The sequence below is a fragment of the Falco cherrug genome, chromosome 4 (genome assembly GCF_023634085.1).
Source record: "Falco cherrug isolate bFalChe1 chromosome 4, bFalChe1.pri, whole genome shotgun sequence".
NCBI lineage: Eukaryota > Metazoa > Chordata > Aves > Falconiformes > Falconidae > Falco > Falco cherrug.
The window spans coordinates 97,455,001-97,479,757 of record NC_073700.1 but is presented as its reverse complement, the minus strand read 5'-3'; the positions used below and the strand labels follow the sequence as shown (position 1 = coordinate 97,479,757).

Below are 24,757 nucleotides of genomic sequence, written 5' to 3'. Positions count from 1 at the left end.
TCAGCTTGGAGGCTTCTGCCTCCTCTGCCTGAATGGTGAGCGAGGGGCTCATGAGCTCTGGTCCCGAGAAGCACAGCCCTCCACCCCACCAGCAGTGCAGTGCAGCTTTCAATTTGCTTTTTCTTTAATAGCCTCCTTCATGCAAGCCACATCCCGGTGTGGCCTCTGGAGCTGAAAGATGTGGGAGGGCAAACCACATCTTCTGTCAGCCTGGAGAGCACTGGTGGGAAAGCCCATTGTATGGGGAACAGGTTAAAGCACTGTGTCAGAAAAGCAACAGCAGCAGGAGAGAGACGTTAAGCAAGAGAGGAAGGAATGAGGAAAGACAGGTCCAAATTGGTAGTAAATTACATTTGGAAGTAGCAATCCAGGTCCTCCTACTGTGCAGGTGTTCACATTTGTCCTTAAAACCTTCACTTATTATGTGTATACACATAAAAAATGGCCAAGGCATAGCAAACCTTGCCAGAAAGTGCACTTTTGGGAAGAGCAGAAGCACTGGCAAATTCAATCCAAATGTTATTGTTTCAAGTCCCACAAAGGGAGCAATTTTTTTTTTCCAGTGTTGAAACATTCATTGTCAACTTAAGAAGCATTTAATTCCTTCCAACACTTCTTTCTGAGATGACATTTCTCATTTTAAAAGCATCCCAAAACATGCAAAAAGTCTAGGCACCCCAAAATAAGTATTTTCTAAATAAAATGTTACAGGTCAACCCAAAATTATTTTTCCGGTTTGGTATTTTCCCAGATAGCCTAATAAAACCTTTGGGATTTGATTCAAAACCCAAATTCTTCTAGCTGAGCCAGAGCCCAGACAAACCCTTTATTTTCTGAGCTCTACTTGTATGGGATGTTTCCACCATGAGATCTGTGTTTAGTGCTACCAGCTTCTCTGGATTTATCAGACATAAGGTGATGTTACCCTGGAAGAATACAGGCAAGCCCATCGATTTTTTGACCATCCCAACATTTAACCCTCATACTGGCTGCAGGAGAGCAGTGGGTCACAACTACTATGGGAGACAGGGAGAGCCGAGAGGAGATTTCAGACAGGACACATGGCAAGGAAGTAACTGGCATTTTGACAAGCAGAGAGGCAAAAGTGCAAAGCTCGGTCATACTAAGTCTGTGGCTGCTTTGTGTCACCAGAAGCAGTGGAGGGCCCACCAGAAGCCTGCTGGACCTTCTAGTGGGGGCAAACGTGGCTCTGACTCTGCCATCGCCTCAAGAGCACCTTCTCCATCCACACACCCCCATGCAATATGCGCACCAGACTCTTCTGATTCAGTGATGTATTTTTTTTTTTTTTTACCCTGAATTCTCAGATATCACAACCATGAGAGGGGGAAGTGTGGGGAGGGGGGTTTAATTGCATTTCTTTAAAAAATTAGGAAGTTAAGCTTATCTCTCTGCCTGCATATGGGGAGCCGTGTGTCCTGGATGAGTGAGCTGACACAAGATGGTTTCTAGGCAACTTCTGCAACTCATGTTGGAACAGGAATACGAATTAAAATTAAAAACAAAACCCAAACAAGTCAAACAAAACAAGTAGCAGCTACTCCACACAAAACCAGTTTTGACTGACTCGTAAGGTTCATGCAAGGTCTTTTGTGGGATTAGTATTGCTTTACTGCAAAGGAGAGAAAAACTGGCACCCCTGCGCCAGCATCTATTGTGAGACACGTGATAAGCCTGTTTATGCGGACAACACACATCGCTCGTGTGTGATAAGAGGCCTGTCATGCCACTTCCATGCGATGATATTACTTGATCGCTGAAATGTCACAGCCAAGTGTTGCAGGAAGGACAGCCTGAGTACATCTAAGGGCTGGAAAACAGTGTCATTGGCTCCAGTTCTTTCCTCTTTCCCAAAGAATTTTGCTTTGTATTCATCGATTTCTTATACCTCTTTTTTCAAGGGTTTGGTAAACTTTAGGCAAAAAGTAATGTTCTTGGGAGCTGCCTTTGTTTGTTTCTTTTCTGCATAGTGCAGAAATGAGGAGGACGTCTCATCTGCTTAGGTTATTCTGCAATATTAGGAATCGATCGCTGTGCTTTTTTAGTCTTAACCCAGGTTTCAGGATCAAGGTGAAGTGATCCCATTCCCCTCAAAATTTATTCTTCCAACATCTTCTCCAATTTATGGAACTACAGAGGTCTCAGACAGAACATAACCTCACCCACATAAATCCACAGTTGCGTCATTTTTCCAGTGTCAGAGTAAAATTTAGTCCTCAGAGCCACAGCTCAGAGCCACACCCCACACTGTCAGTTCTGTTTCTGAGCCAGCATAACAAGGGGTATTGGATGTAGTGTTCACAGACTTCCCTCAAGTCATGGAGGGCAAGGAATGCCTTCCAGGGATTTTAATTATCAGGTTCCCATTCTGTTCCTGCATTTGCCAGCGTGAATGAAAAGCAACTGCCAAAGTCTGAACCTGACTGAGATTGGGACATTTGCATTGTCAATAAAGTTGCTAGCAGGTGTTTTACAACCCAGAAGCACCATCATTATTCAAAGTTTGTGTGTGTCCGTGTGCATGCATGTGTGTGTGTGTGTTCAGGTTTCAAGAAGGGGGATGCCAAAATCAAGTGAAGTGGTTAACAATCAGGCCTCCAAAGCAGTTCAATTTACAAACCACCTTTTTATTCCCCTCAAAGGCTGTATGGCACCATTTGCCTAAGAGTAAGACTCTCTTTCCCCCAAGAAAGCAGGTTATAAGGAGTGACACAACAAATTTTGTTGTTCGGGTGAAGTCAAAGCAAAGCAAGGTTACAGTTAGAAAATAAAATCTCTAAGCCCAGCTCAAGCTTTCTTCCCAGCTCTAAAGACATCATCGACCTGCAAAACTGCTGGGCTTTCCTCCAGTAGTAAGTTACGTACGGACCCAACACCGGCTTTAGCAGTAGTGTGTTTTCTCTGCTCAAGAAGCCTGGGCATCATCCCAGATACTTGAAATCGCTCCATGTGCACCCAGCTCCCAATCCTTCACAGCTTCTGACAGACGGCCAGTGAGTGAGCACTCCTGGGATGCCGATGGAAGTGGACTCGCCCCCAGGGACCAGGCTGTGCTGGATCGACACTCCTGGCGGTGACATACTCGGGCTCCATCATCCAGCAAGCAAGAGGGCTGGGCTTCCCTGCCTTAGACATTCTGTGCAGCAGAACCCTGCCTGTTGCTTCCACGGCTGCTCCTGTTGATGCTGGCTGGAGTTTGTAAACCCAAATTTAATCTCACTAGCACTTCATTCCCACGCATTTGGCCTCAGTTTCTGGAGTCAGCCAGTCCTTAGCACTGCTGGGTGACCATGCACAGACTTACTTTTTTAATGCCTCCCAGATTTCTTCATGGCTGTCTTCTTCAGAGTCCCCATGACCCACGCAGACCTCTAAGGCTTTGGCAGGCTCAGCCCAGCCTGAGTGAAGCTGAGGCAGACACTGAGGCTGGCCTCCTTTTCCCTGCACTCTTCCCATGTGTTCCCAAACTGACAGCTCTGCTCCCTGCAGTAAATACTGTCGCCTGCTATCATTGCCGGAAAGCTCGTTGCCCAACTTGCCTGCAGACAGAAAGGGGCCTGTATAATAAAATAAGGAGGAAAAATCAGCAACAAGGGCATGGTGTGACACTGATTATAGGGAGTAATGATAGCAGAGGCATCTGCACTGGAATTCAGGACACTGCCTCTCCACTGCCAGGCTCTGGCCCTTCCAGAGGGATACACCCCAGGACCACATGAAGCGACTCACAGCACTGGGACTGAAGCGCTTGCCTTCTGCAGAGCCTCCTCCGCTTCTCACTACCTTTTAGTAACCAGAAGTTTGTGGGCAGTAAAAATACAATTGGGTTATGCATACACACCATCCAGAAGATACACCAAGTGCTATTTTAGGGGATGTCTTGGATTAGTCACAGAGGTGGCATGAGAACAAGCAAATACAATTTCTCTTCTTAGGGATTCAAGCTACTGCCTCAGGAAGACTTACAAACAGCCCTCAGAAACCCAGGACTGGACAAACACAAAAACTAGATGATGCTTATTTTAGTTCTAACCCAGAATGAAGGGCACCAACTGGGCTTGAAGTGCACCATTATTAATATTAATATCATTATTATCATTATTGCTACTACTATTACTAATGCAGAGAGAGAATGCAGGTGGTACCCAACATTGCTCACATATTAGAGAAGCTAAGTGCTGTCCTGCATTACCTCTTGGAATTTTAGGTTTTCCAAGGGAACTAGCTTAGCCCTAGGTGAAAATTTAGCAGCAGGGCTGATGGAGCAACAGTTCCTCCAGCTGGCACCTTTCCCTTCCCACCCCCACTGCTTGGTGCAGGGCTGAAGCACTAGACCACCCAACACGATAGCAGTCGCGTGGTGATAGCAGTGCCCTTTGCACACCTCGGTTGGGCACCCCTGCCAGCACAAGGGGGAACCTGGCATGAGGTAACATTGGAAGATGCTCTTTGGAAAGGTCAAATAGGAGATTTATGGTTTGCAGAATTAAACCTCAAACCATGGGTGGCTCACATCTAGGTTCTATCGTATCTGTACCCCAACAGTCTGCCAGGGAAAGAGGGCTCCAAAAAGAGGTCTTAGTTTATCTCCCCTGTGTAAGCAAATACATGGCTATGTATAAACAAGTGTCCCAGCAATGACTAGGTGTGTTTCAGAACTGTTTGGTGTTTTTAGGAATTTAAAAAACTAGTCACCCATGAAAGGCCTTTTCCATACCCTCCAATAAGCTACTCAGAGCTTTGTCATTTCTGTTCCATGAAGGAGCTATCTAACCCAAAGGCATGGCGGTCCCGTACAGGTTTTGCCATTGCAAGGATTTCACAGAAGATGGCTGATATTCACTTACTAGGTTTATTTGCCACCCACAAAATTTTCAGCATTCTCTGTTATGATATAAGCAAGCCCAATTCTTTTACTGCAGATTAGAAATGGCTGCATAGAAGGATTTTGGAGTAAATATCTACCATTTGTTCATGCCTTTTTTGGGAATACTGAAGATTCACTTTTTATGTAACTTTTCCTTCTGGATCTTTGCAGTTTATCTCTTTTAGAGATCTGAGGACACTGCAAGATACAGGCACATCTGTTTCCTGAACCCAGACTTACAGGCAGTGACAGCTTGCTCTGTCTAATTGTATGTGTGAGTTTGTGGGCAGTAAAAATACAATTGGGTTATGCATACACACATACACACAGAATATTTCTATTGGTGGCTTAAGCTAAAGCCTTACATCAAACCACCAAAGGTATCGAAATCACAATTCTGCAGGCTCACCTCACATGTGATTTCAGCAGAATTTTACATCTTGCCTCATGGGTTGCTCTTGGTTGCATTTTTCTAAAGGAAAATTGTGAGTAAACTACAGAAGACAAGGGCTTGATTAGCTTTTGGAATCTGGTGCCAAATTTTCAGCAGTCTGAGTCAAAACAGGAAAAGAGGAGAGATGAAGATGATTTTTCGTCATGCTTGCTATTACGACTTAGAGATGGGATGCTCAGGGCTGTGTCATAGCACAAGCACTTCAGCACATGGTGCAAGTTAAACGGCACAGAGCGGTGTGGGTAACTGCCTGCCAAGTTATCAGATCATCAGAATAAATGCATAGCTGTGGTGTGAAGCATGCTGCATAAGGCTGCAGCGTTCTGTACCCTGCCATATCCCAGCAAAAAGCCATGCTTGTCTCCGCATAAAACAGCTCAGTCCACATGTAATGCCTGCAACAATTAACTTTTACATGTTAATTACTTTTCTGTCATCAATCTACTTCATTACAGCCCATTGCTCTGATTTTCATTGCTCAAGACTTAGTAAGCCAGATCCTCCTCTTTTTGTGGTTGAGGAGAAGGTAAGCACCACGTCTTGACCGCTTAGAGCACATATCAGGCAAGGAGTCCTGGGGGTGTGTGTTACTGCTTCAGCATTGCTGCCTCCGGTGAGAGATAAAAATGAGCAGAAGTTCATGTGAAACATCATTGTATGATGTTTTCAGCGACTAAACCTCAAAAGGTCTGCAAAACGCTTCCAGGCAAGTTACAGATGGGTGACCATACCAACACCTCAGAGAGATGCTGAGCTGTTCAGTATCATTTCCTGAGGAACATTGGACTGCAAGAGGGAAATTCCCATAACAACATGAATGCGATTGATTAGATATCTTTCTGACCAGGCATTTCACACCAACCTGAGAATCCCAAACAATTTTTTACGCTAAAGGACAGGAGCAGCAAACCAGCATAAAAATATATTGCTTTTAAAATGCTTCATTTCCATTATATGTGGATTTTTCTAGAGGAATTCCATTGCATGGAATTCCATGCATAAGCTTACACCACTGGGACCAGAATCTGCCTGCTCCCCCCATAAGGAGGGCCCATTAAGACATCTTAATGTGACAGCATTGTGAGGGGCCTAAATATTAATAATTCCTTATTAGCAGCATTTTGAAGCCTTCCAAAGACCTGAAAGAAGAGCAGAGCTGCCTGGAGCTGCACAGGAAACCAAACTCATGGTCCTGTCCTGTCTTAAAATTTGTTCCTTCTCCCTAGTAAAGTGTTCATGTTCTTACTTAAAGGCATCTACAGGCAAATTGCTCTCTGCCCAGTCTAATGGACCAATTTCTGTGAATATAAATCTTGGGCTCACTTTTCTGACAACACAGGGCATTTCAGTGTAAGAATATTTTTTTTTTGAGTCATACAGTTTATTCTTTATATGAAAACAGTGTATGAAGAGGCACAGCAACCTTACCACAGATGTCAGCAGCTTATCCATACAGACCTTTCCAGAAGACAGTCTTCTTTCCACAGTCAGCTGAAGGGCAATAACAGACCCAAACTGTAATGAAGAAAAGCGAAGACTGAAAAACATCTATTCTGTGGGCTTCTGTGTTTAGCATCTGCAAAAGAACGTTGTTTTTCTAACAGCTGCTTTTTGCAAAAGGCTTTTACTGCAGACAAGATGCAAACTTTATTTTTTAACAGCTTTTAATGAAGCAGTTTCAGTAGTACAACAGGCCATCTTAGGAAGAGAAAACATTTACTTTATTGTTTCTGTGCCCTGCTTCTCTCTCTTTACGCTGGTGACTGACACTCTACCAGCATGCAGGATGTGTACCACCATCCCACGCGCAGCAGCATAAACGCAGATCTTCCTGAGACATACAGCCACCGTTGTTTTCCCCTGCAAGAGGGTTATATCTGTAGATATATGAAGGAAGAGAGAGTTTGGTCTCTACTGCTGGTTCAGTAAGAAAAATGTAATGCAGAGAGTCAGTGGGGGGGGGTGCAGAAGCCACTGCTGATACCTGTGTGAAGTGTTGCTTTTCACCCAGGATGGGTGGCCACTGTTTGAAGTTCCTGGGTTTGAAAGGAGTGGCTGACCTTGCTTTCTGCGCTCCTCCATGCGCTGACCTTGATGCTGGAAGGAAGGCAGAGCCATTAGCCACTTTTCCACACTGTGGTATTTGCCAGCTAAGTAGCAAGTGAAAAGTAGTTCTTAAAATGGCACCTGGGGTGAAGCTGGGGGGAAAGGAAGGTACCTGAGCAGGGTATTCAAGCGTCTTGCACCTGATAGATCAATCAAGGCTAAATTCAAAAGCAGATGTTTAAAAACTAAAATAAATTAAGATATTAAGGCCTGAATTTTTAGCATCTAACACAAGACACTTGCATGAAGGCCCTATACGATCAATCTAGAACTCTTCATCGCTGGAAAGGAAAGGGAGAGCTATCTCCTCCTCCACCCACTGCCGAGGAAGCTCCCAGGAGCACTCTCCTCGTGGAGGACTCTCAGCTGAATGCTTGAGGCTAGGTGTTGGGAACAGAGGCCACGATTAGTAAACTCGGCTGTAGTATTCAGGCTTGAGTTTAGACAAAAACTCAGTCATAGGCCTCACTGCTCCAGTGATGGTGCAGCAGAAGTGTAGCTGCTGTGCAGGTATGATTCCTGCCTCCAGATGCTCTGCAATGTACATGGTGGTTACCTGCAGAAGAAGGAGCTGGAGGACTGGAAATAAGATAGTGGTAACCAGAAAGTACTGAAGCAAACACAGCTAGTAGAAGACAGCGGTCAGCATTTTCTAGCCTTCAAATCATGCGGTGAGTCACAGTCCAGCTTCCAGTGCACCAGCATCTCCCTTGCAGAGACCTTCATGGTCAGTGATGCTGAAACAAGAGGCCCATTCCCTGCTACAGTACCTCTTCATGCGGTGCCTTTCAGCTCTGTGGACCTGCCTGTATACGCTGTTGTGGAGAAGACCATGAGTTCATAAAGGCACCCTGTGAACTGCAGAGCCCGGTCTTGTCGACACCTGTCCTTCCAAACCCTCACTCCCACTGTGCTTTTTTCATGCATATTTAAAGCTTCCTTTCATGTAATTGGCAATTTCCCTTCCCTCCCTCCTACAGGTTAGGTTAAAAGGGGCAGGAGGTCCTTTTCTGTATTGATTTGTTTACCTGACCTTTCAGATACATGCAGAGAAGATCAGCAAAAAGACACTGGAAAAGGAGCAGAACAAAACCACAGTGCTTGCTCTCGTTTAAAGAAGTAAAAGACAAACATGACACTTAGCATTGAGTAGAAAATAAACTGTCCACTGAAGAAAAGAAAGAAGCTGCTGGTACAGAGAAGGGACTGTGAGGAGTACTACGTTGCGCTGCAACACCGACGGAGCAGGTTAAGGAAATGAAGAGTCAGCCTTCAGAGAGCAGTCATGATCTCAGAGGGTTTGGGTTTTTTTGTTTTTGGTTTTGGTTTTTTGTGTGGTTTTTTTTAAGCAATGTAATTTAAAAAAGATAAATCCTATTTCCAAATAAAAGGAAATCAGATAAATTATTTTTAATCCTTGACATTTACACCCTGCTATTAAGCCACTCCCCACCACAGTGCACTCACTGTGTGTGGTACCGTTATACGTGCTGTGGATTTGGTTAGACATAAAGCAGATGCCCTGATTGCTAAAGCTCCCCTGACATTTTCTAGTGAGTGCATCATGGTGGTTTGACCAAATTCTAAGCTGGGTAGTAACATTTCTTTTCTTGCTTAATTCCTCCCATGCATTCAAAAAGGCTTGATACTCATCTTCCCTCCCATATCTTGTAGCACTGCTTTGCCTTGCTGTATTCCACACTAAAAGCAGACATAGCACAGCAACAAACGAAGCAATTGTTACAAAGCTTTTACCAGCCTCACAGGGACATGGTGAGGATTAATTAATTGCTTATTCAGAGCTTTTATATCCTAAGATTAAAAATGGTATAATCATAATAAAAACAGATTCCTACATTACCAGAATCAGTTACTAAAATCCCCAGTAAAGACAATACAACTTTCCTACAAAAGAAAAATTCAGGACTGTATTCCAATCTCACCCCTGCTGGGAGACACAAGAAAATTAACCCAGACTAACTTTTACGGTCAGTAAGTTATATCTCATTAAAGACCTGTATAATGTTCTCTTTCATAATTACACTGAAACAAATTAGGACCATTTAAATTCAAAAAAGAAGAATTTAAGGAATCCATCCAGTTATGTGGCATTGCTAATCCACTTTGAATTCACACATTTAGTTAATTCAGATTAAGTCTTCCTCAGTGACTCTGCATAAGCAAATCCTCACTCTGAAGCAACCACCTCCCATCACAGATAAGCAGCAGCAGCTTTCTTAAGTTCAGTAACCTTGTGGATTTATGCGGTTGCACATGGGTGGTAGTTTCTTCAAAGCCTCAGATCTCTGGGATTCAGATCTGAGCTCTAGAGAAGTGAGGGAACTGCACAGGAGATTCCTGTAGCCCCTCATTCGAAATGTGACCCGGGATGGCTCCAAACCACACTCCAGAGACAGTGACCCTCGAGGGCTGTCAAGCAGCCAAGAGCAGACAGGCTGCAGGTCCTTCAGTGCCGGTCCCTCCCACACCTCGCCTATCCCTGATGCTCAGAGGCAGCAGAAGTTGGTCTCTCCATGCAAAATTCACTCCTTTGCATGCGAAGTCCATCCTAAAGGAATCCTTCATGAAGCACTTGTGTTCACATGGTCAGAATAAGATTTAGGAACGAGATGTCAATGTCCAGTTTTTGTACCATGAATACCTGCCAGGTCTTCAGGACCTCACTGCAGCCATAACTTCATTGTTTCAGAGAAAGAAATACTCTGTCAAAGTTTCAAGCCCTCTGAAAGATGGCACTAATCCACTCCACTATTACCCTACTACCAGGGAGGTCTGCTGACAGACACCAGCACGAGGGCAAAGAGCCCACAAATGGGAAACTGAAGCAGAGTACCCTGACACGCAAAAAGCCAATGCTCAATTCAAAACAGCCAAAACAATCCTTTCCTTGTGCCCCGAGGCAGTGAAATTCTCTCTGAGAGTGACATTCTTTTAAAAGAAGAGTAATCAAGTATAAATGCTTTTCAGCGCCGAAGCTGACGCCTGCACCCACGATGCGCAGGGACGAATGCATCTGTAAGAAAACGCCTTTGTTCCTTTTGGGCTCACATCGGGGCAATGTGCTGTAGATGGCTGCAGCTCCTCTAGCTGAATGTAAAGGCGGTGCCCTAAAAAAAAGAAACCAACATTGCTTTTGTGTACAGTTAAATCTGGCTTGCCACCAGGGATTCGTTTAAGATACAGGGGGTCCTGAGGCTACCTGCCACTGATGTATTTTGAAGTTAGGGCAGATCTATTCATTTCTAAACAAACCTTTACAAATATGTTAAGCCATGGGAGGTGTTTAGGAGATTACAGAGGGGTGTTCATTAGAGCCGCTCAGCGGTGAGGAACTGAAGCACCAATGCATTCTGCTGAGAGAGGAACAAACACACTGCTCAGAGCAGGCTTGCAGATACACACACCACTATAAAGTGTTCTTAGTGCAGAGTTGTGTCCTTTTCAGTTTCTTTGCTCTAGCTTTTTTTGAGCTTTTTTCCTTCCTTTACTCACCTTCATAATTCCCAGTTGCTCCTCTGCCTTTACCTCGCTGTTTTCCCTCTTTCCTTCTCCCCTCCAGCTGTGAGGCTGCTCTTCCTCCCAGGTCGGAGCAGTCCTAGCCGTACAACAACAGCCACTCTGAAACTTCCCTAGCTTTGTGGTCCGCTCTGGCTGGACCTGAACACTTTCAGACACACAGGCCCAGGTGCATGTCAACCCACACACTACCTGTACTTTGCATCACTGACTAGTCACCCTAAAAGCACTATTTTTCTTCTCCCAAGACAGATAAACAGGTCCTGCAGGGTGATTCATCCCACTCTCATTGCCTGCTAGAGTGGTCTCACTTCCACTGGCTGTAGGTGCTATAGCTTAGGTGGTGCTCTTGAATCAGGCACTTTTATTAGATTTCCCTTTATTTAAGGGTAGCCAGGATGAATCTGGGCTTCACACCCTTCCAGTTTGCTGTACCCTTTGCAGTAGGCTTGAGGCTGATGTATTTTTTTTTTGCCAACTCAAGCTCAGGATAAATATAAAATCTGGATTCACTGAAGCTGTATACAAGTAGTCTGCACTGTGTTCAGTCCGTTTCTAACTCTGGAGATGCTCAAAGCCACTGTCAGCTGCACAAACAATCTATGAATTCATATTCTGTGCGTTTTTGAGGACAGGGAACAATTACTATACAATGCCGCACATGTATTATTCAAGCTCCTGAAGCCACCCAGCTGGCAAGACAACAAAAGAGCAAACGTTTTGCAATAAAGTTCATTTTAATTGAAAGACCAAAGAGTCACATGTGCCTCTCCTTTTAGCCTTAAGGACAGCAGTAAAACTAATGTCATTTTCAGATCCATTTCTATTAAAAAGGGGGCGAGGGTGGGCTTTGCCTTCTATCAGAGAGCCATATTCACTTCTAATGCCCATCTATGCTACTCAACCATTACACAGGGGAATCCATTTTGGTGAGACCATGTTGATGTATAATTTGCATGTTATGGATTATATGGCCTGTCACCTCAACTGTTAATCTAGATATTACTAAACACAATAAAGATCATGTTCTGCAAATTCAGTCCACATTCATGACAGCACTATACAGAATCAGTGCTGGGTGGGAAGCCCTTTGGTTTGTTATCCTTGGCATAAAAAATAGCTCAGCAAATAAATTAACTTAGATTCTCTGACACAGAGAGAAGTGTACACATGGCTGTCTTCAGGGCAAACTCATGCACCAGGCTAGATGTCAGGATGGTGACATTTCTTTCTTTTTTCTTTCTTGGTTTAACAAATCATTATAGGCAGTTTTGCACAGTTCATGTCCATAGTTTTGCACAACTCAAGGCTGAAGTCCCAAAGTGACCAAAACCACTGGTACAGCCTGTTAGAAGCACACATATTTATGAGGACAAAGCCTGTGAGCTCAGAAAGAGAGACCCAGATGAAGCCAGCCTCTGGCTAACTAACTGCTGCATCCCTCGATGTGCAAACCCGTATGCTGTAAGCTTCATCCTTCCCATGCATTCTCCTGGAGTGACCTGCTGTTATTAATAGCCCGCTACCGTCAGGGTCCAGTGTGGCGTATCAGAGAAAAGGACTTTGCTCCCTTTTGGAATAGGCAGGCAGCTACAGCATTCCCTGCCCAGCTCCTCTGAGCTGCTCGCTATGCTGTACTCCATCCACGCAAGGGCAAATTTCATGGCCCCCTTCATTGGTTTAAAAGGGTGTGCAGCAGATGACTTAGGTAGAAATAAAATGTGGATTCACCATAGTGGGATGGTTGTAGTAGATACAGACTTCCATGCCTGCTGCAAATGGCTATTCTCCTGGGCAGCCGCGCTCCCTGGGAAACTGCTCTCCTGAAGCAAGGAAAGGGATATTCCCTGCAGGAATGAGCTCTGACTTCTTGCCAGGACAACAGGATCTGCTTGACTAGACAAAGTTTTTTTGCCCATACCCTATAGACAGCACTTCTGCTTTGCTGGGGACCTAAATCCTTTATTTAGGGCTGACCCTTGTTTGACCAAGTCAATAGTCCCACTATCTCCAGGTAGCACAGGATCAGGCTCTTAATCTTTCAACACATTCAGGAGCACAGAGGTCACTGAATTTCAGTCTTTTACTGAAATCTCTGGCTAGTGAACCACGGTTTGCTCTATCCTGAGATCCCTGTAGCACTTTATTTCAGATCTCAAAAAATGCTCACCAAATTGAAAGTTGCTCAGATTCCTTTTCACTTTCTTTTCTTTCTTTTTCAAAAGGTGGAAGTTTTGCTTTTTTGTTTGTTTCTTTCTTTTTTTTTAGCTTTGGAAATGGATTGTTTCTGCATAGCTAGTTGCAGCATTGGTTCCTCCCTTCTGTCATGCAGGGTTGATATAGATACTTTAATAATGCTCTAAGACTGCATCTGCCCTGTACCAGAAACCAATCTTTAGTTTTGTTCTGCAAAATATATATGCATTGCTCAATGTTTGCTGGCCTCTGGTCAAAGAAAGTAAAAAATGAGCACGAAAAATCTGAGAGATGGGAGAAAAGAGATCTTTTGGATGTGAAAACATCACTGCTAGCAATTTCAAAACCTCGCCACTTGCCCCAGCCCCTCCAAACCCTGTCCCACTCCTGCCTTCCAGGATATCATCAGTCCTGGAGGTGAGGAGAAGACAAACGAACGACAGATACTGAACTCTGGCTTCTGCAAACAGTCCAAGGACAATCTGCTCCTTTCCAGACCACGTGGGGGGAAAAAAATACCCTTCAATTTTTTAAGTGCACATTTTGTATTTAAAAGACCACACACAGTCCAGAGCTTTGAAATTATATTGTGGGATTCAAAAGGATATTTTCTGGCCATAATGATTTATGGTGCTGCATCAGAGTCCTCTTTGAAGGAATGAGGTGAAGCCAAGTGGCTTTGGCAGGAAGGGAAATGACCATCCAACGGTATGTTCAGACATCAGGTTTAAAACAAGTAAAGATGCAAGCATCACCACAGGATGTTGCAAAGATCAGAATTATAAAAAAGTTAAAAAATGGGATTAGACAAATTCGTGGAGACTGGGCCCACTGGCAGATATTAAACATGGGGATCTGGCTGCAGCCTCTGGCTTGTGAAGTTCCCGAATTCACTGATTGCCAGCAACTGCAAGGTTTTATAGAATGAAAATGTCTCTGCATGCCCTGTTGCTGTAGCCTTTCCACACGCAGCTGCCACCCACAAACAGGCGATGCGCTGGTGCAGCCCGGGGTCTCCTGCCACCGGGGGACACGCTGACTTGCCCTGCCCTGGGCTGTGGAGGCGAGTGCGGCTGGCTGGACAGGGGGGCCTCATCCACTGCACGTACAAAGCTGCTCAGTGGACACTAAACACAGAGCAGGTGGGAGGGAGTGCCCTGCGCTGTGCTCGCTCAGGAGCAGAGCAGGTCCATGAGTCCTAACGCAGCTCCCAGGAGGCTGAGAGCCACAAGAAAACGTTAGGTTTCCTGCAGGACTTCTGGCAAAAAATACACACACTCCCCCCATAAAGTCTCTAAGACTGAACACCATCATTGCAGCGTAGTCAGCAGGAGTCCCCTCTACAAATCCAAAATACAGCCCAGGACCGCGAGCTTGTGCAACAATATCCTCATTCACATGGGCGGACAAAAAGCATGGGGAGAGCCTCCGGGCTGGGGAAGCTGTGCTCAGTGGAGAGCCTTCCCCCAGGCTCTCCAGCGATGTCCCCAGGTCTCCACACCTCACCGAAGAACACCACAGACGTATTTTAAGAAGACATACAATTGAGATCAGACTTCAAAAATACCCACTAGCGTCTGTAAAACAGACACTCTGGCTGCGAGGAGCCCCCCAAGTGATGCAAAGTGCCCAGTGTTGGCGAAGACCCTGCCCCGGAGGTTACCTACCCAGGTGAGAAGGGGCACCTCCTCAAAGCCTAGCCCCCTTCTTCAGTGAACAGCGTTTGAAAATCTGGTTCTGGCTCAAAAAATCCACTGACCAATCTCTGCATTTTAATAACGTGGCAGCAGAGTCATCCTGCATTTTGAGAAGTTGTTTTTGTTCTTTTTTCAAGTAAATGTTCCTTCCCTAATACCTTATGCAAGCAGACATTAATGCCAGTCCTGTATAGCACCTGTAAGCCATCTGGAAGATGAATAGCTACACAGATGCGAGCAGCCTACCCTAAAGTTACGGCAATGAGAGATAATGATCCTGGCTGCAAAGGCAGAGCACTGTTCTCATCGCCATCTTTTTAAAGTCTTCTCTCAGCCATAACTTTTCTCCCAGCACTGTCACACGAAGCCTGGTCTCACTTCTCATGTTTACACAGGTGTAAACCCAGGAATATACTCATTACAGTTGGTAGTTGGGCTTTTCCTGCTTTCTCAAGCAGGTGAGCGGCATTTTACCAATTCAATGGCAGGGTCGCTTTGTTGGCTAGCAAAACAATGAAAGGGACTCGCTGGACTCTGGTGAGGCGGCGCTTTAGCCCACACATCTTCCAGCACCCAGCAGTAAATGTCACCACAGAGGGCAATGGCAGCAAACAGTCAGACGGTCCCCAAATCAGCATGTTAGTGTGTGCCAGTGGCAAACAGCTGGAGCACGGCCAGCCCTCTTACTCACCCCCTCCTTGATTGCTACAGCTTGTACCCAACTGTAAAAACACCAGGCACTGCTTACGTGTGAGGCGGCAGAGCCTTAAGAGAGGTGAGGTGCACCGAGGAAAAAAGCCGACGCCATGACTAAAAGAGGTGCTGGGGACCCCGGGGACATGGGTGCTGCGTGCCACCAGGCAGTTCAGCTCTCAGTTCTGCATGCCTTCCCGCACCACAGCAGCGGTAGGAGGCTTGGGAATCCTGCAACTTTTTTAATTAGATTGTGATGCACTGTAAGCTTTTGCTTTAACAGGTCTGGATGAGTTACCATGCACAATGATCTGCTCAAAAGTCACCCCGATATTAAAAATGACTGGAAAAAATACACCTAGAATTCATTTTAATGTGTATATTTAATGTGCAGGAAGAGGAAGGAAGCAGCCTTCCTGGGTAGCGCAGGTCCTGGGAGTAGTAGGGGATGCTGCAGTGAGGCTTTAGCAGACGTTTGGGGAATCATCTATGGCTCCAATAGCCAGCCAGGCTTGATTGGGTTTGTCAGGAGGCCAGAAAGCACTGCACTGGTGCTTCTTTTTAAAATAACAACAAGGCCGGTAAGAGCTGGTAGGGCTGTCAGAGTAAGGCTGCTGGAAAGGCCGGGGTGGTCCCCAGTCTCATAAAATCTATCCCAATGGGAATAAGTAGGACTCATCTCACTATTCACGTTGCATCACAGAAGTCTGCCACAGGGAGGTTGTGGAGTCTCCTTCTCTGGAGACATTCAAAACCCACCTGGATGTGACTGTGTTCAACCTGCTTGAGAGAATCCTTTAGCAGGTTGGTGGACGAGATGACCTCTAGAGGTCCCTTCCAACCCTGACCCTTCTGTGACTGTGTTTCTGTGACCCAAGCCTGTTATGTGTATGCTGACTGTAATGGAAGCCTAAGGTCACTGCTGCAGAAATCTGGGACAGGGAAAACCTTCTTCAGGTGGGTAAGTCCCATCCAGTACTCCCTCTAACTTCTTTTGGCTTGAGCCTGCCATCCAAGCAGAACTCACACTCCCACAAGCAGGTGTTCTCAGCAGAGAGGGGATCCCAAACCCCATGCCAACTCACCCAAAGCACTGTACCCTAAACACAGGGAAGCGCTCTCCTGCACCCAGTGCTCCTCTAGCAAATCCTCTCCGTAGCACCAGCCAATTCCCCATCCTTCCACCAGGGAGGAGGTATGAGAGCAGGAGAGCAAGCACACAGCCAGGCTGTGATCATAATGCAAAGGAGGGACCAAAGAGCACTTTCTAAAAAGGGGGTTCCCAGCTACGTGCTAGGCGCCTGCCAGCCGTACTGAGTTGTGTAGTGGTGTGCCTAGCACTGCACCCCCAGAGACATAATTTGCAGAGGCTGCAAATAATGAAGAATATCTAAAAAAAAATAAATAAAATCTTATTAAAAATTTAGCTTTTTAAAAGGATTTCCTCAGTCATCCCATTTCACGTCTTTGACCACGGAGTAAAGGCAAGAGCCAGTTTCTTGTATATCTGCCACCACCACCACGATGACATCAGTAAATTCCCTGCAGGCTCTTTGTGAACTGCCTCTGTCTGCAGCTCCTGCACAGCACAAGCAGATCTTAACATACATCAGCAGATCCACTAGACCTCACTCCTGCTGTCAGCCCCAAGACATCACCTGCCATCCTCCTCCATCAACATCTACTTGCCTTTGCCACAAAACACCAGCCCGTATAACTCTGCAGGATGGATTTCTTTACTGGGAAGAGTCTGCCTCTCCACATGGTCTTTTCCCCTTGCCTTGCCAAGTAACAGACAAGTTCTCCAGGTGCCTCTGGCAGAGGGCAACCAGAGAAAGCAGCAAAGGAGCTGCTGAGCCAGTTCTTGGTCTGCTGCAAGCCCCAGAGGGATTTAGGGAGATGCACAAGATGAAGGAAAGCCTGTGCACTAATGGTCTCATGTGCTAGGACCAAAATAACTGCCTGCTCCTCTTGAACACAACTCCCACGTACCCGGCTTTAACAACATAGCACACACCTTTGCGGTAGTCATGAAGATGTGCTCTGACCTTGAAGCCAGGGCTCTTCCAGACCTGGACCTGCCACACCCGTTTGCAGGGAAGTGAAATGTGGGACCTTGCTAACCTTTCGTGCCTCTCCACTGCAGATTCAACAGAGACAGCGTGTGCAACACACCGAGCCAGATACCTGACCCCCTCCCCCCCGAGCACTCCACAGACACAACCCCAGAGAGACCTCCAGCTGAAAACACACAAGGAGGGGGATTAGCATGCCACAGATACCCCTTTTTTTTCCCTCACCATGCTTTTCCAACCTCTGTACATGACACGTACAGCTAATCATGATTGCTCCCTTTGATACTTAGTGATTTGCATCCTTTTGGTAATTATCCCATCACCTGCACAGAGCAGATAATTCAGTGGGCCTGCTGGTGCTGTTCAGCAGCCACATCCCCGGGTTATAAAGTGAAGTGCTGAGTGGAAAATTTTAATGACTAGGGGCTGGTGAAATCTTAAATTGATGGCAATATATGGTGAAGTCTCTTAAATAGTGTGAAATGCCCTTTTGGCTGGAAAAGGCTGGATGAACCTGTGGTTGATAAGTTGTTAAATTACATCCCATGGCTGACTGCTTGTCTTGGGAAGGTACCAAATGATAAGTGCGCAAATTATCGTTACAGCACAGAGTGAAACTATTTCCAGCAGAGATGATTTGATAAAAGAGAAGTTATTTATCATGATTAAAAATGGTACATTTGTACTTCTCCACATTGAACAGATCCTGAACTGGCAATCATCTTCTGCAAAGGTACCTGAGCCTGATTTAATGGTGGGGGGGTTTCTCATGGAGAAAGAAGATTTTAATATCTAAATTGCTGTGTTTCTCAGAATTATTTCCTTGTTCATTGCACGCAGCTTGATTTCAATTTTTTTCCACACCCTTTTGTCATATTTAACTTTTCCTAAAAAAACCCAAAGAAGCACTCTCTCAAAACCAAGGAGGAAACAGGCTGCTACGTGCAATGGTAGCGAACAGCTTTGCCTTCTACACCTTCATTTTGGGTGCCGCAGAGACAGGCAAGGCTTAAATTAATTTTCAGTGACTGGCTGCTCAGTGATGGAGGGAATTAGGTGGTAGAGTCAGTTTTGTTGGAAGAGACAGAATGACTTCGTTTAGCTACCATAGCTGGCAGCTAGCCACTAGCCACTGCCCAGTGACCTTTTGAACCTCTCAGGAGATGATAGCTTATATAGCTTATATAGTTTATATAAGTTTATATATATATATATATATATATATATATAATGAGCTTCCCATACAGCTCTACAGGGTACCAAAGCCATGCTGAGTAAGGTGAAGCTGGCAACATTCGGTGAGTTTAATGGATAAATGAAGGGTGTTACTGCGCAGTACCATTATTGCAGGATCCTTTAGCTCAGGTCAGTTAAATGAAACAGTTAGGTGGGACTACCTATAGAGAACTGTAACTACCACACGAGCTGGCGAGAGGCTTCGCTGGCACCGTTATACAGTAGCCCTTGCATGGGGAAGAGCCCGGTCATATTCCCAAACCATTCTCTTTCCCATTCTTTGAGGTCATAAGGGACTTGGCCATTTTTTCTTCCATGAAATGCATGCAAACTCCATCTCATGATAATGTTACACTTATAGTCCACCAAAGCAGCTAAACACATCTGGGCCAAATACAAGAATGACCGCTATGACTTCAGTGGGACTGCCTCACATGTGCAGAGTATGTGAAACCTAGTCTGCGGAACTAGAACCTCTTTCCAGTATTTCTTGAGGTCTTCTGAGGAAGATGTCATTGTTGACATTTTGGCATTAACTCACAACCCTGCTGTCTCCTATTAGTAAAGTAGAAGCTGGTTAGATTTGATTATCAAATCACCTAATCTAACTTTCCCTCTAGTATGGGCCAAGTGCTAATATGGGTGAGATATTTACCCTTCTGCAGTTCAGCTGAGCTCACCTGCATCTAACTACAGTGCCCCTTTCAACACAGCCTCAGCCTTGAACTGAAGTCTTCCAGAGAGATGATTCAGCACCAGTGTAGGCATTTCAAACAAAAGTACCTTTGAACAAAGGGAAAGAATTTCCATCCATAACTCTATGATGACAATGCTGCAGCACCTAGAGCACTAGTGCTTTCCAAAGCTCTATCTAGCACCATCCCCAAAGGGAAGAAAATGTCATCCTGCACTGGCATGATTCCTTCTGGTAAGATCCCCATCCAAGAACTTTGTGAAGTTTTTCTCCTCTTGTATTGGAGGAGGTGAAATGCTATTACAGATTACTCCATTTGGTATTTTTTCCTTTCTTTCTCTGTTTACTTATATTTCAAAAAACGCTATGCCCATGAAAGTTAAACATTCTTCGAGATTTTCTGATGCTCAGAACAGGTAAATCCCCAATAACAGTTTATTCACAGGGAGTGTATTCAACAAGACAAGCTTAAAAGAAGAGCCCTGGAATTCAAGATCAATTGGAGAACCACAACTTTTTTCTTTAAATCTGCATACTCACCAGCCAAACAAGCACAGGGCAGCAGTCGTATTTCATAACCAGGTTCTCACAGGGCTCCTCACGCTGCTCTGACAGGAGACAGCATGCAATATTTGTCTTCAGCTGCACCTCAGTATCAAACCCGGCTCCATCACGCCCCAGCAGACTTGTGTCTTCTTAAACCAGGGTCAAATTTGGCCAAGAATCTTCAGTGAGAGCAGCACATAGATAGCCCTGAGCAAAACTCAGTCCTGTCAAAATGTCTGGTTTTCCTCTCCATTAAAAAATCATGTCCCAGCATATAATCACGCAACTGGCAGAATGTGGATCTCCTTTAGCATGCAATTCATCAGAGACCTGCTTCTTCCGTCTTGACCTCTTCTCTTTGGAGTGAAAGACCAGATCTCTCAGTTCACCCCTGGCACAACTGGGGGCTTGTGCAGGAGTGGGTCCTCATCACCAAGAGCCTTCTGTGCCACAGAGACCAAAGGATAAAGTGGTACCCAGGCCCTCGCTACCCTTACTGACATCACCTGAAAAGGGTCCAGATGCTTAGAGCAGGAATTGCAGAAGGGACATTTTTGGTGACTTCCCTGCTTTGCTGAAGCACAAATGCTTTAAGGCAAATTACCTTCCATGAGAAAAGTTCCATGAGAGAGAAAATACTGGGGTGCTGCCACAGACTTGATTAACTCCTGCTGTGTGACAAATCTTGTCGTGTAGTGGTGAAAAAAAAAGGTGGGTGAGCTCACCTATTCAGTGTACATCAAAAAAGGGCAAACTATATATTGCTAAATGGGGTGCTGAGCAGCCCTGCTTACCTTCTGCTAGGCCCTTGGGAAGGAAAACTCGGGGTCATCCACAGCTCTGGACAGGAGTCAATAACCCAATAACCTGGCTGCCCTTCCATTTCCCAGCTGGGCACCTCCTCATCCACCACCATCACCAAGTTGGAAGGGAGGAATGAAAACAAATGGAAAAACTCAGAAACTGCTCAAAAATTGGAATTCTCCTCCTACAACTGACTTCATTAACCAGCACTTTAACAGAGTCCGGATTCCTTACAAAGACATGACAGTCTTGGATATATTAAAATAAGTCCAGCTGTTCGATTCCTAACAGTGCTTAGAAAACTCACCCAGGTCCAGCTGAGCAAAACACTCTCCTACTTGTTCAGCTTGAGGTACGCTTAGAGGAATGGGGCTGGATTAAAGCAAGTGTTTAAAATAACACATATGAACAATTGGTTTGCTAATTCGGGCTTTTAAAGTTGAAAAGATCCTTTTACAAACTCAGGGAGGACATAACAATTCTGATTTCCAACGGCATCACTAAGTGTAATTGCTGTCAGATATTTATGAATGGTGAATATAGGTGCAGCAGGTAACCTAGATCTTCACTGACTCAAACTATACACCATGAGTAGTAGTTTCAGCCCTCATGCGCTAATAAAAAATCCCATGCTCCATTTGTTTCTGCTCCCCTGTGTCTCCCTTGTAGTAACCCAGGGCAGTGATGGAAAGCAAGCTAATACTCACCCCAGTTTCCTAGGATTCCTTTACAAGACCCTAGAGTAACAGGGCAAGCTCTTAGCGGCATTCCTCATTAGTTATTTGTCCCCACGGGGGATGAAATGAATTTTCATCCTCTTGACTCACAGAGCTGGAGAGCAAGGGCCTTGATCTCTGCTTGGGCATCTGCAGTGCTACCTGCAGCAGAGGGAATGCCACAAAGCCAGAAAGCAGTGGGAATGCAACAGTACATCCTAAAATGGATTAAGAAAGATCATAATGCATCAGAACAAGGGTTTGTCTAGCCCAGTAGCCTCTCGGACAGTGGTCAGAAGCAGATGTTTAGAAAGAACAGAAACAGGGTTTCTGAACAATGACCTTTCCCTGATACGCTCTCTCAGCTTCTGCCTGTCAGCAGTTTAGGCACTTTCTGGGTCTCAGGTTGTATTTTAGTTATCAGTAGATTCATCCTCCCCATTTCTACTCAAAACACAGCAATCTGAGCAGTTTCTGTCATATTTGAGTTACCAGCATGAAAAACTGAGGACTTACTTGTTCCACTATTTCAGGGAATCCAAAAGGACCAAGTTTGCAGGCTGATGTAGCTGATCAGGAATGAAACAAACAAAAGATGCTTATCACTTATCCTGTCAATTTGTTTCCTCTCCATCCTACCAAAGGACCTTTGCTGAGCAGCCACTCATGCTGTTGCCTATGTTCCTCCAAGCCTCTTCCTTCCCCTACAGTGTCTGCTTGCAAGTTCCTGAGGGTAGAGAGCAATGTAGTTGTACTCCGAGGGGTCTAACAAGCTCCTGGTAACTGGAAAATATATTTACTGATAGCCCTGTCTAGTCTATGCTATTAAAGTATGCACAGCTGGCTAAAACTCACCCATATTCTGCTCGGCAATTCACTTGAGATGGTTGACAACCAGCACGTAAATGACAAAGTTACTTTGTTGTAGAGGAAAAGCATGTGGGTACTTAAGATATTGATGAACTGGACTATAAGCGGATTATCACAACGCTATGAGTAGAGACTGATTTCCCAGTAGAAAAAGCCTTTTGAAATACAAGACAAAATGTCAATCCATTTACTAGTCACACATATTTAAAACATTTCTCTTATTTTGCTCCCTGTTACCGACTCTCGGCCTTCAAACAACATGGAACTGAAAAGAATGTCCAGCATTTAAACACCACATAACTTTCAGATGATCTGGATCTCAGAATTTGGAATTTTGGAATTTGGTGGAAAGGTAAACAGTTCATACAGTTCCACAGTCCATCCAAATCCCCTCTGGACTCTAAAAACATAAACACAAAGATTTTCCTTGGAGATGACTGCTTTGGGGCCGGAGGATTTCTCCTGTGGACTGACAGAGTAATCCAGGACCTTCTAGCTATACCTTGAGGGCCTCTGCCAGCCCCTTGTTTTATTTATTTATCCCAGCCACCTGCAAAATTCCCTTTGATTTTTGTGTGACAAAGAGAACATACAGTATGAAACTCTTACTGGAGGGACACCAGTACTTTCAGTTAAAATACAATGGCCAAAAGAAAAAAGAAAACACAACTGGAAGGAAGCCATGGAGAAGCCCTACGCATATTGTAAACACACAGAAGTCTCTCTAAGAAGAGATCTCTTGTTAATGCTTAGTGGAGAACTTAGATGATCTGTCTCTTTGTTGTGCAGATCACAGCTCACCCTCGGCGAATCACCCAAGCTGTGGATTCAGCAGCTCTTAGGGCACATGAGCCCAGTGCCATGCTGTCCGTGAGGCTACGCGTTTGCCTCTCAGACCGGGCTCTACCCTTCCCAAAGCCCTGCTGCTGGGCAAAGAAAATGCCAGGGTCTGAGGGCATGGAGAGCACACAGCTCTGTCATGTCTAACTGCAGTCTCTGCCTGGGGGGAAGGAGACCTGGGAGAACATTCCTGGTGTTAGGACTGGTTCTGTGTTTTAGCAATCCTTATGTTGCCAGGTTCACCGAACTTGGCTGGAACAATACACAGGTTGCCTGTCTAGACATCAATCCATTTCTGGGGTAAAAAAAAAAAAAAAAAAAAAAAAAAAAAGAGAGAGAGAAAAAAAAAAGAGGGGGAGAGAGAAGAACGACATTCTTTTAAGCCATTTTCATATCCCAGATCTTCAAACAATGCAATTTCACAGCTGATTTCAGGTCTGGATTTGGTTTTGCCGACAAAAGCAGATATATGATTTTTAAAGCCATGTAAAGGGTCCCACTGAGGCAAAACTCAAACTCCCATGCCTGGCTGCCATCCCAGAGGATTGGGCCCGCCAGCGGAGCAGGTGGTGAGTGGGTCACCCGCGCCTGTGTGACAAACTGTGATAATTGGATTGTTTGGGGAGCGGGGGAGGGATGCGACCGCTGTGTACAAACCTCAGAAGGGAATTAAAAGCAAGCCTGCATCCTGCTTAATAGTGCTCTATAAAAATGCAAAGTGGCTAATGATAAGCAAAGGAAGTTCCATTAAGCCATGCGCCTGGCGCGAAGGGGCATCATTGACCCCGCAAAGGATATTTGCTGGGAACAGTCAGGCAGCAGAAACAGGTGCAGAAATAAAAGCAAACCAACGGCTCGTTTTAAACTCCCAGTCTGCAATGTTAATGAACACGAGGGCCATGGAGAGCCTAAGAGACTAAAGTGGCCAGAGCGTAATTTTTTGTACCCATTAAAGTCACAGGCACCCTCAAAACCCCAGGAAAATCAGGAGATGGCTTGCCTAGCGCTGGCTGTCCATCAGTCCTGCACAGCGGTGCGCCACACTGAGAGCTAGCCGAGGTTATTCGGGGTGGGGTGGGATGGAGGGCAAGGAAGGAGCACGGGGAAAAAGTTCCTCTCAGCCCCAAGCACCCACCAAGCTGCAATGCGGTCAGTGGGGAAAGCACCTCTCGTTGGGCCGATAATGAGCTGTCCTCATTATAAGATTAGATGCCAGAGTGAACAACACCCTCTTAATAATGCACACATCACTATGACAACCATGGAGTTTGATACCCGAGGACAACTTTATTGTGCTTGTGAAATTTCCCTATTTTAAAAACACTATTTATAGTTATCAGACATAGATTCGCCATATCCACCCTCCTCCTCGTCTCTTCGCCTTCCTTGTTTCCAAGGCAGGATC

At 45.2% G+C, this 24,757-nt stretch overlaps 1 protein-coding gene across 5 annotated transcripts in view; it reads right to left on the bottom strand.

Moving 5' to 3' along the window:
• Positions 1-2,627: 2,627 nt before the first annotated feature.
• Positions 2,628-24,757, bottom strand: part of KIAA1143 (KIAA1143 ortholog) — a 67,460-nt gene continuing 45,330 nt past the window's right edge. The window contains exons 4-7 of one of the 5 annotated variants that reach the window (XR_008732089.1): positions 7,327-7,439; positions 7,063-7,219; positions 6,801-6,857; positions 2,628-3,578 (exon numbers count right to left, since the gene is read on the bottom strand). Coding sequence is in view for 4 of the 5 variants with exons in the window: in XM_014283162.3 (XP_014138637.3) it covers positions 7,114-7,219; positions 7,327-7,439 (219 nt within the window). In the remaining variant the exon portion in view is untranslated. The other 4 variants (XM_055709411.1, XM_014283162.3, XM_055709416.1 and 1 more) reach the window with 4 other exon arrangements.